Source organism: Bombina bombina, chromosome 5, assembly GCF_027579735.1.
Source record: "Bombina bombina isolate aBomBom1 chromosome 5, aBomBom1.pri, whole genome shotgun sequence".
NCBI classification, from domain to species: Eukaryota; Metazoa; Chordata; class Amphibia; order Anura; family Bombinatoridae; genus Bombina; species Bombina bombina.
In genome coordinates, this window is record NC_069503.1 from 1,014,913,784 (window position 1) to 1,014,926,229 (window position 12,446).

General features: G+C 43.3%; 1 protein-coding gene across 1 annotated transcript in view; it reads left to right on the forward strand.

The window, feature by feature from the left end:
* Window positions 1-12,446, forward strand: part of LOC128661095 (V-type proton ATPase subunit C 1) — a 229,817-nt gene that overhangs the window by 62,720 nt on the left and 154,651 nt on the right. The window contains exon 4 of the mRNA XM_053715264.1: window positions 1,590-1,675. Coding sequence (XP_053571239.1) covers window positions 1,590-1,675 — 86 coding nt within the window. The remainder of the gene's footprint in view (window positions 1-1,589; window positions 1,676-12,446) is intronic.

Consider the following 12,446-nt stretch of genomic DNA (forward strand, 5'->3'; position numbering starts at 1 on the left):
ACAATCTATATTATTAGGTTTATAATGGTGTTTAGCATTTAAAGTCTTCATTTCAAAGCTTTAAAAATAATGTATTAGGTGTTACTTATGTCAATTTTGAGAGTGGCCTGGAACCTAACTCCCTCACTTCCCATTGACTTACATTATAAACTGGGTTTCATTTTACAACAGTTTCGATTCCATTCCTCCTGGAACCTAACCCCGGCGTAAACTGAGGGCTACCTGTACATGCAACCTACACATAGTTTTATATAATTTTTAACACTTTTGTATACATAGCACCCTTAGAGAGATGGTACTATACTGTAATCAGAAACGTATTTGCATTTTAGAACAAAATCTCAAACCAAAGACACAGGCAGAGAAGATTGTGACTTACAGGTGGGGTAAATAGAATTTTTTAATATAATTTTATTTAAAACAAAATATTAGTTAAAAAGTTTGGATTTCAAAATAAGTTTGGATTTTGAAATTCTGGATTTGGGAATTTGTACCTTTATTATCTGATGTAAAAAAGCCTCTGTGTCCATTAAATAAGAGATGTGTATCAGGTAGTCCCCACACACAGAGGCGATTTGAATATTTAGTGTAGGAGGCTCTATACCAGTGCTTCTAAAGTTATGGGTCAGGACCCCCTGGGGGCCCCTTAAATATTTTTTTTAGGGTCCCCACAATATTGATAGTGACCTGTGCACAGGGATATAGAAGAGCAGGAGGGGTCGCTGGTACAATGGTAGGCTAACCAAACAGTAGTGACACAATTAGGCAGAAAGGAATGGGAGGTTACTATTGGCCTCCTCTTGTTCTACAAATGTAAGTTTTTGTTTTGTTAAATGTCTTCAACTCTTCACACAACCTTGTTCATAAAGGAATAGGAATGCAGATAAAATGTGTTGTATTAATATCATGACACCTGGGCTGTGCATGTGTGAGTTTGTGTATTTTTGAGTGAGTGTTATGTGTCTTTAGTTCTGTAAGTAACTATTTTTCTGTGTTTGCTTTAATGTGAGGTAGGCCATAACTAATTTTTTTTATAACCGTGTGACCGGGGGTCTCAAAATTGTTCCAATGTAAAAAGGGGTCCCAGGTGAAAAAAAGTTTATAAAAGCTTTGCTCTAAACCATCTATATCTTTTTTTTTTTTTCTTGGACATTAAACACCTTACTATTGTGTAAAGAAAATCTCATCCTACACTCTCTCTTGAAAGGCCAAAAAGCTAAGCAATGTCTTCAAAATGCTGCAAATGTCCTATACCAGCTATTGATTTCCAGCATTTTATAGAAAACCTATGTTACCGGATATGTTTTTTTTTTTTTTTTTCTGTTCTCCTTTTTAAAGCTTTGTGAGGAAGGGAAGTTTACTAATTTCTAGATGCCATAGATATGCGCAATATGGTATTTGTCAAACCCTGCTTAATCGGATAGTTTTATTACCCGATGACCAAGTTTCTGAAATTATACTTTGCTTGCTGTTGTTGTAAACTGGGTTTTGATAACCTTGATTTTAGCACTGTAACAACTTGTTGCATGTATTAATTTGTTTTTGAATATTTTACTTATTAATATTTCCCTTCTAAACTTGTGTTTCAGAACCGTTAAGAAGGTAGCGCAGTACATGGCTGATGTTTTGGAGGACAGCAGAGATAAAGTTCAGGAAAATCTTCTCGCCAGTGGAGGCAAGTTTCTTAGAGAGACCTGTTCACCAAACGATGCATGTGTTCAAGCAAATCATATGTACATATGCTTTGTGCCCCTGCATTGAGCTGTCATGTTGCCCCAGAAAGATAGTGGCTTGTGATTCATCACAGATATAGGTCTGAATTAAAAATTGTCCTGTGTATTGCACATTTAATAAATGTGAGGTTTATTCTTTTTTTAAAGAAAGAGAAAATTAAAGTTTCATGTAAATATTTTTCATCCTTTCTTCATTCTCGTGCATTATGCAAGTTGTTTTTGTTTTTAAAATTTCAATAATCGATTTTTTTTTTTTTCCGTCATGTAAGGTGCACTTAAGGCCTTTCCCAAAACATAGTTTGGGCACTATAAGTGAGAAATATTCACAGGGAGCCTCAACATTGATTCAGTCATGGTGTGCAGTTTAAAAAAAATCTTTCCAATTTACTTTAATTTCCAGATTTACTTCTGTCTCTTGGTTTTCTTTGTTGAAACATAATATAGCTCCTTTCAATAAGCATATCTAGGTATACTTGGGAGCATGCTAATCTCTTCAGTCAGCACTACGTCATCAGTGCTGGCAACAATATTATAGTGCACAAGATACATGCACACTCATGATCTAAATAGAGAGCAAAAGTAAATTTAAACATTTTAAATTGTACTTTCTAAACCATTAAAGTTTAATTTTGGTTACCATGTCCTTTTTTGACAGTCACATGTGCATTCTCACTGAAAGCAGCTCAACCATATTTGCTGCAGTCAATGTGCATATTCTCCAATCACCAAGCATATAGTCATCTGACACAATAGGGAACACTGTTTATTTGGCTACAATGTACCAAGATCTTTAGTTAGTAACATTAAAGGGACACTAAACCCAACATTTTTTCTTTCATGATTTAGATAGAGCATGCAATTTGAAGCAACTTTCTAATTTACTCCTATTATCCATTATTCTTCGTTTTCTATCCATCTTTATTTAAAAAGCAGGAATATGATGCATAGGAGCTGGCCCATTTTTAGTTGAAAACCTGGGTTATGCTTGCTTATTGGTGGGTAAATGTAAGCCTCCAATATGCAAGCGCTATCCATGGTGGTGAATCTAAAATGGGTTGGCTGCTAAGATTTACATTCCTGCTTTTAAAATAAAGATAGCATGAGAACAAAGAAAAATTGATAATAGGAGTAAATTAGAAAGTTGCTTAAAATTGCATGTTCTATCTGAATCATGAAAGAAAAAATTTGTGTTCAGTGTCCCTTTAAGAAATTACCCTTTCTACTTTAAAAAATACATACATTTTTAAATCAAAATTGAAAACCTTAAAGTAAATGTAAACTCACCCGTAGTGCTTATCGTCGTCTTAGCAAACTCTACGAATCAAGGTGACTTTAATTCATATAGAGGATAAAGCAAAAAGAGGGCACCCCATAGTGTAATGTATCCCAAGTGGATCTGTATACATATATGGTAAAAAAAAAAGGCTTACCAGATTCCAATGCACCGTACTAAGACTGGTGCTAACAGGCGAGCTAGCACTCACAGTGGCTAGTACACTTCTCCCCAAGACGTTCGGCAAATGGATGTCAGCCAAGATCCAATCCCAGGAGAGCTGGGGGCACTCTCTCAGTAGCCCGCTAGGATCAAAGGAATGATGAAAGCAAATGGACAACTTCCAAATGATTAAAAGATAAAAGGACTTTAATTCATCGTTTTTTATATTTTTATTTAGAAATGCACAAATTTACCTTTTTTTTTTTTTTAAGCTTTAATTTTGTCCCTCGATTCCTCTGCCCGCCATTTTGTCCCACTTTGGGCGATTGATTGACAACAGATTGCCAATCCAGTTTTCTTCTTAAACGGGAAGAGTCCACAGCTGCATTCATTACTTTTGGGAATACAGAACCTGGCCACCAAGAGGAGGCAAAGACACCCCAGCCAAAGGCTTAAATATCTCCCCCACTTCCCTCATCCCCCAGTCATTCTTTGCCTTTTGTCACAGGAGGTTGGCAGAGAAGTGTCAGAAGTTTGAGATAGTCTCTTATGGAGGGTAGTACTCTTTGAAATGGGACTGGAGTTTTAAGTAATCCTGATCACCAAAAGGTTAGAAAAACAGCACACCTTCTCTGCTTGTAGTGGGGCACGGAATAAAGGACTTGCCAGGTCCCAGTCAATCCAAGTATAAAGAATATTCCCGCCTCCAATTTCTTTAAAAGACCTTTATTTCATATAGGGTCCTGAGTAGAAATTACAAAGTTTCAAGCCTAAACAGGCTCTTAATCATGATTAAGAGCCTGTTTTAGGCTTGAAACGTTGTAATTTCTACTCAGGACCATATATGAAATAAAGGTCTTTTAAAGAAATTGGAGGCGGGAATATTCTTTATGCTTTTAAGTAATCCTGTCAGCCTCTCAGTGAGAGCATGGATGAAAGTTAGAGTCCGGAGATGCAGGGAGAGTTTTCCTGCAGAACCATCCTGGCTCATATTAACAGCTCCTTGGCAATTAGCATTGACGGGTTTCGCTGCCTTTATTCACTCAAGTCCATGTCAGAAGTGAGGCTACTATCTGTCACACTTGAAGGGCTGTGTTCCTGTTCCACAGCGTAGATTCCGGTAAGATCGTTTTAATTTTATTTTGATTTGTGAATGTAATTCTTACGAAACAAGGTAGGGTCCCAGTGGGACTCCTTTTATCTTAATAAGGAATCATGGGTTAATACCTCCTGAAGGGGGTTATTGAACAGGGGGGACTTTAATCATGTTTGTTATTTGGTTTTATCTGCAAATGTGTAGCAAGTCCTAGGCTCATGGCTTTTACGGAACATAACAGCCTTATCTTAATGATGCAATCTCTTTGATTGCGCACCCTTTTTCTGACTGGCACGGTGCACCTCGTGACGGTTGCGGTTACGTTGTTTCTCACTTCTGTGTGGCGACAGAGAGTCTAGCTCGTGGGTTGTCTGGTTCACAGGAGGTGGTAAGTGCCCCAGCCATTGGGGGTGTTAAAAGGGTGCCAGTTGGTGTTTGTCATTTTTGTAATCCCAAGATTATGGAGGATTCTGATATCTTGGAAACAGATGTCTCCGATAAGGAGAATGCGTCTTGTGATTAATATGAAATGGCCCGGGTAATAAATGCCCATCCTTTATGTTCTGACTGCCGTTCTAGAGTACTCTCTTCTCCCGAATCAGGGAGCTTAGAGTGCGATGAGCCATCCGTCTCCGAGCTTTCCATGTCCCGTAAGGCACGTGCCCCAGACCCTTTCTCGGCTACGCAAGCAGGTGTCCCTATGGCCCTTACTCCTTTTCCTGGAGGGTGGCTTGCTTTTCTCCAGAGGTTACGGCACGGTTCCGCATGGCCATTTCCATGGCACTGACTCATTTATATCTCCCAAGTGAAATATTTCTAAGATACGGTCTCTGTTCTGTTAACCAGGGCCCATCGGGCGTGGGATCGCCTGATTCAGTTCAGCCTCCTGGGGAAGTGTTGTCCTCTGAGGCTTCAGGGGCCCCAACCTCGGGGCCAGGGTCTTTTGTTGATCTGGCGAGGGATGATTTTGCCTTCCGTTATAGGCTGGCACGTCTTTGTGTTCTTTTAAGACATGTTCTGGCGATGTTAGAGGATCCCAGTTCTAGTGGGCTGAGGGATCTGAGGCCTTAGATACTGGATGGCAAACTGGATATGATGTTTGGGGATGAAGCTAATCTCCTTAACGTCTGTTTTACTTTTGTTTTCTTTATGTTTCGGTTCCAGTTTTGAGCTTGGGTGAATGGGGCCACTGATCGGCTGGTCCGGTTGAGCTTGGGTGAATGGGGCCTCTAATCGGCTGGTCCGGTTGACATTCTCACGGGTGCTGCCTTCCTTTTATTTTGATCCGGATGGAAGTGATTGATTTGTTTTTTCTTAAGCTCATGTCTGATAGATTTCCGTTTTTTGAAAACTTTCTCTGGAACTGATACTTGCTATTTTGTGGGCACTTCCACGGAAGTTGCACACTTTTTGAATAACAGAATTAGGTTTTCTACTTAAGTTATCGAACCTTCGGGTCAAATTTTCTTAGACCTTGGTGTCAGGGTTTTTTCCTGTTTTGTTTGCCATGTGCTGCTGGCAGCCATTTTACTCACCTCTCTTGCTGACTATGGTGCATTGTGGGGGGATGCTGCTTATTTCCTGCACTTCCTTTTATGGCCAGACTGGTGTGCATCATCTGTGTGAGACAGGATGCAGTCTCAGAATTGTGATGTCATCACTTATTGTTTAACGGGCTTCTGTTCAGTATGCTTTGCCTTTGCGTTGTCTCAGACCTGTTTGTGAGAGTTCCTGTTTATTACCTGGCTGTCTGACAACCTTCCTGGTTCCTGATCCCTGGCTTGTTCCTGCTGTTTTCCTTGTTCCTGATTCCGGCTCGTCTGACTATTCGCTTTGGCTCCTGACTCGGCACGTCTGACTACCAGCTCTGGTTTCGACTCCTGGCTTGTTATTTGACTTGTGGACTTTTAATATTTTTTTTGTTCTTAATAAAGGTGTGATTATTTTTGCACTTCTCGTCTAAGTCTGATTTCTGGCACCCTGACATTACGCAAAGGCCATGAATCCTGATGGTGCTAATAATCCACCTTTACCTGCCATCATTTCCAGGATGGATGAAAAGGATCACCGCTTGGATCAATTTGCACTAGCCCTGTAAACCCTGCTGACTCACACTGCACATTCGGACCAAAGTGTCCCACAAGTTATGGCTGCTCCTGTTTCCGCTGCTGCACCTAGTCCTACCAGGTGCATGTCCGGTTCTGCACCTCTACCTCAGCGATATGGAGGCGATCCTATTCAGTGCAGAGGGTGTTTGAACCAGGTGGGCATTTACTTTGAGATGTTACCTCAGGTGTTTACCTCTGAGAGAGCTAAGATGGGATTTCTCATCTCGTTATTCTCTGACACAGCTCTTACCTAGGCTAATCCCTTGTGGGAGACTAATAAACCTGTGATTTCAAATTACCCTGAATTTGTGGCCTCCTTTCAAAGGGTATTTGATGTTCCGGCTCGCTCCTCCTCTGCTGCTAAACGACTCATGTCCATTCAGCAAGGTACAAGATCTGTTGCTCAGTATGCTATTGAGTTCCGTACACTTGCCGCAGAGGTAGGTTGGAACGATAAAGCCCTTGTTGCCGCCTTCTTTCATGGGCTCTCTGATGCGATTTAAAGACGAAGTTGCTGCTCAAAATTTACCAGAGGATCTCGAGGCATTTTTTTTTTTTTAATCCTAATTGACATCAGACTCAGAGAGAGGCCCTCTTTCAAGGAGCGCTTGCGGAAGCCTCCTGTTCCGTGGTCTCCTTCGTGTTCGTTCCCACCCATGCCTCCTTCTCCCATGCCTCCTTGTCCCAAGTCACCAGGTACTGCTGAGCCGATGCAGTTTGGATTCACGCATCTCTCTGCTGCGGAGAGGGCCTTTAGGAGGAGGGAGGGGCTCTGCCTCTATTGTGGGTTACAGGGCCACCTTTTTGAAGTCCTGTCCTACACAGCCGGGAAACGCTCACACCTAAGGTCCTGTCAGGGGCAGACCTTGGGTGGTTTATCCTCGTCCCCGGAACCGCTTGAGGAGAAACCTTTGGTCGTGGTTGTACTTTCCTGGGTGGACTCTTCCATAGTCACCCAGGCTCTTGTTGACTCCGGTGCTGCGGGCTATTTCATTGACAGTGCTTTTGTATGAAAGCACTCCATTCCTATTTTGCTTCGGTCCGTTCCGCTTGCTATTGAGGCCATTGATGGCAGGCCCCTTCAGCCCGCACTCGTTACTCACGAAACTGCTCCGTTGTCCATGGCTATTGGGGCTCTCCAGTTCCTGGTGATAAACTCTCCGCATTTGTTCTGGGTTATCCCTGGCTCCAAAAGCACAATCCCAGTCTCGACTGGTGCAGGTCCGAAATTTTGTCGTGGTCCCTGCAATGTATTTCCACTTGTCTTTGGAAACCAGTTAAAGTCTTGTGAACTTCTTCGGTATCTCAATTGCCAGAGGAGTACCGAGAGTTCCTAGACGTTTTTGACAAGGTGCGTGCCAGTACGTTGCCTCCTCACTGGTCTTACGATTGTGCCATAGACCTGCAACCCGGAGCCATTCCTCCTCGGGGCCGGGTTTACCCTCTGTCTGTTGCAGGGAATTGTGCTATGGAGGAGTATGTTGCCGATGCTCTGTCGTGGGGGATCATCCGCAAATCCTGCTCTCCTGCAGGGGCTGGCTTCTTCTTTGTGAAGAAAAAGGGTGGCGAGTTAAGACCATGCATCGATTTATAGGGGTCTTAATCGTCTTACCATTAAGAATGCTTACCCTATTCCGCTCATTACGGAACTCTTTGACCGCCTCAAGGGAGCTACGGTCTTTACTAAACTTGATTTGAGAGGAGCATACAATCTCGTTAGGATCAAGGAGGGCCATGAATGGAAAAGATCATTTAACACCAGGAGCGGGCATTATGAGTATCTTGTAATGCCCTTTGGCCTATGTAATGCTCCTGCTGTTTTCCAGGAATTTATTAATGATGTCCTACGAGATATGTTGCAACAGTGTGTTGTTGTGTACTTAGACCACATCCTAATACACTCACCCACACTTGAGGCTCATCGTTCTGATGTTACACGGGTGCTTCAGAGACTACATGAGAACGGCCTGTTTTGTAAACTTGAGAAATGTGAGTTCCATCAGACTCAAGTAACCTTCCTAGGTTATGTTATCTCCGTTGCAGGGTTCTCCATGGATCCTGACAAGTTATCTGCAGTGGCCTCGCCCAGTTGGTCTTTGGTCTATTCAACGATTTTTGGGGTTCGCCAATTTACTATAGAAAGTTTATTAAAAACTTTTCTTCCTTGGTCAAACGTATCACAGACATGACCCGTAAATAGAATGATCCACTCCATTGGTCACCTACTGCCATTAAGGCCTTTGATAGTCTTAAGACTGCCTTTGCTGCCGCTCCAGTTCTGGCTCATCCTAACCCTGTCCTGCCTTTCGTTCTTGAGGTCGATGCATCTGAGACTGGAGTAGGTGCCCTCTTGTCTCAACGTCCTACGCCTGACGGTTCCCTGCATCCGTGTGGTTTCTTCTTTAAGAAATTGTCTCCAGCAGAGTGCAATTATCAAATTGGCGACAGGGAATTACCGGCCATAATTTTGGCACTCAAGGAATGGAGGCATCTTCTCAAGGGTACTAGCGTGCCAGTGCTCATTGTTACTGATCACAAGAATTTAACTTATCTTTCTGAAGCAAAACGTTTGTCGCCCCGACAGGCCAGATGGACGCTATTTTTGTCTCGATTTAATTATGTGGTCTCCTACCTGCCTGGTAGTAAGAATGTTAGGACTGATGCCCTTTCTCAACAATTTTCGCCTCTGTCCAAGGTGGAGTCTGTACCTACTCCTGTTATACTTCCTGACCATATTTTAGCTACCATACGTAGTAATTTGACTTCTCCCTTTGGGGAGGAGATCCTGGCTGCACAAACCAATTCACCTCCTGAGAAACCTAGTGGTAAGTGTTTTTTGTTCCTGAGAATCTTCGAACTAAACTTTTGCACACTTACCACTATCCTAAAGCCGCAGGTCACCCAGGCAAGAACCAAATGATTTGGTCTGTCACTCGACAATTCTGGTGGCCAGGTCTTTGTTCTGATGTTGCTGAGTATGTTGCCTCCTGCTCAGTTTGTGCACAGAATAAGACTCCTCGACGTCTTCCTGTGGGTCTTCTTCAACCTATTGCTAATGGTGAGCGTCCTTGGAAACATCTTTCCATGGACTTCATTGTCCATCTCCCTGTTTCCAATGGCAATACTGTTATCCTTATGGTGGTTGACTGTTTTTCTAAAATGTCAGATTGCATTCCCTTGATGAAATTTCCTACCGCTCAGGAGCTTGCTTCAATTTTTGCCCGAGAGGTCTTCCGTTTACATGGGTTACCCAAGGAGATCGTGTCGGACCGGGGTAGCCAGTTTGTCTCCAGATTTTGGCGTTCCTTTTGTGCTCAAATGGGGATCCAACTTTCCTTCTCCTCGGCATATCATCCTCAATCCAATGGGGCTGCGGAACGGTCTAATCAAGCTCTGGAACAGTTCCTCCGTTGCTATGTCTCAGATCACCACAATAATTGGTCTGAACTGTTACCTTGTGCAGAGTTTGCTCGTAATAGTGCTATTAATGCTTCCTCCAAGTTATTGCCCGATTCATTCATGTCTCGGTATTCCGGCTTTGGAGGAGCATCTCCTGCAACTCCGTTCCACGTGGATGCAGATTCAGGATTGCCTTCATCGTTTTATGCAGCACAAAAAGTTCCAGGCTGATCGTAGGTGTCTGCCGGCGCATTCCTACCAGGTTGGTGAGAGAGTTTGGCTGTCCTCCCGCAACCTGAACCTTCCTGTGCCTTCCAATAAACTGTCTCCCCGTTATGTTGGTCCTTTTCGAATACTCCGACGGGTCAATCCTGTGGCCTACGCTCTTGACCTTCCTCCTGCAATGCGCATCTCCAATGTTTTTCATGTCTCCCTCTTGAAACCATTGGTTTGCAATCGGTTTACCACTGTGTTGCCTCGTCCACGTGCTATCTTTGTTGACAACCATGAGAAGTATGAGGTCAGCAGCATTATTGACTCTCGTATGTCCAGGGGTCGTGTACAGTATTTGGTTCACTGGAGGGGCTACGGTCCGGAGGAGCGTTCTTGGGTTCCCTCCTCTGATGTTCATGCTCCCGCCCTCCTCCGTGCCTTCCATGCTCGTTTCCCCAATAAGCCTTTTGTCCTCCCGCGGGGGAGGGATCGTTGAGGGGAGGGTACTGTCAGGGTTTTCTTTTACAAGATATGACCAGTCCACGGATTCCATCCTTATGGGATATCGCCTCCTGATTAGCAGGAGGAGGCAAAGAGCAACACAGCAGAGCTGTATATATAGCTCCTCCCTTCCCTTCCACTCCAGTCATTCTCTTTGCCTGTGTTAGTGATAGGAAGAGGTAAAGTGAGGTGTTAGTTTAGATTCTCTTTATTATGGTTTCTGGGTTAAACGGACCATTTTTCTTCCCATGCGGTATCCTTGCTGGGGACTTGATTTACGCCCACAATGGGCGGGGCCTAGCTTTGCACGCTTAGCCGCGCAGTTGTCATATGGATCATCGATTGTCAGCAGGTCTCTGGGCTCTGGTGTGGCCTAAGTCAGTTTGTGTATGCAACTTCATAAACAGACTTGGGAGCGCCGCTCACATAGTATTCAGTGTCTCGTGGGGGCAGGTAGGCGCCACAGCAGAGTGCTAAAAGTTTTGTTAAACCCTTATGCATAACTCAAACTATTTACTAAAGATTTTATAGTGCTCCCTATTGTTGCATAGTTTTGTTGCGGAGCAGACAAATTAATGCTGTTTTCATTTTTAAAGACACAGTAGGCTTGTTTTATTTAAAAAAAATTCTATAAGTTTTGGCTTTCAAAATTAATTTTAATTAAGTAAAAGACGATCAATATTGCTATTGCTGGTTTGTTTGTCATGGCTGAAGTTCAGGAAAGTACCTGTTCTATGTGTTTAGATGCCAATGTGGAACCCCCTATTACTTTTTGTCCCTCATGTACTGAGAGGGCTTTACAATGTAAATAACAAATTTTCTTTAATGCAAGTATGTCTAAGGATGCTTCTCAGACTGATGAGACTCTGGGTATGCCGCAACTTTCTCCCCAAGCGTCAAGACCTTTAACGCCCACCCAAGCGACACTGTGTTCCTCAACCGCGTCCACTTCATTTACTCTGCAGGATATGGCTGCAGTTATGTCATCCACGCTTACAGAAGTTTTATCTAAGTTGCCAGTGTTACAAGACAAACGCAGCAGGTCAGAAGCCCATATGGTCTCTGCGACTTCTGATGCTTTAATGGCTATCTCCGATATACCTTCCCAGGGCTCTGAATTGGGGGGTAGGGAGGCCCTGTCTGAGGGGGAACTGTCTGACTCACGAAGTGCGTTACCCCCGACAGATTCAGACGTCATGTCCTTCAGATTTAAACTTGAACACCTCCGGCTTTTACTGCGAGAGGTTTTGGTGACTCTGGACAACTGTGACTCTATTGTTGTCCCACCAGAGAAATTGAGTAAAATGGACAAATACTTAGAGGTCCCTTCTTACTCCGATGTTTTTCCGGTTCCTAAGAGAATCTCAGATTATTGCTAGGGAATTGGAAAGACCGGGTATCCCGTTCTCCCCTTCCCCTATTTTTAAGAAAATGTACCCTATAGCTGACACTGTTCGGGACTCTTGGCAGACGGTCCCTAAGGTGGAGGGAGCTATTTATACCCTGGCGAAGCGTACGACTATCTCTATCGAGGACAGTTGTGCTTTTAAAGACCCCATGGATAAGAAGTTGGAGGGTCTTCTCAAAAAACTCTCTATTCATCAGGGGTTTTTATTGCAACCGGCGGCCTGCATTGTAACAGTCACAACTGTGGCTGCTTTTTGGTTTGACGCTCTAGAAGAGTCTCTTAGAACTGAGACCTCTTTAGAGGAAATACAGGACAGAATTAAGGCGCTGAAGCTGGCTAATTCATTTATTATGGATGCTTCCTTTCAGATAACCAAATTAGCTGCTTAGAGTTCGGGATTCTCCATCTTAGCACTAAATGCTTTATGGTTAAAATCTTGGTCTGCGGATGTGTCCTCTAAATCTAAGCTTTTGGCTATTCCTTTCAAGGGAAAGACCCTATTCGGGCCTGATTTGAAAGAAATCATTTCTGACATTACGGGAGGTAAGGGTCA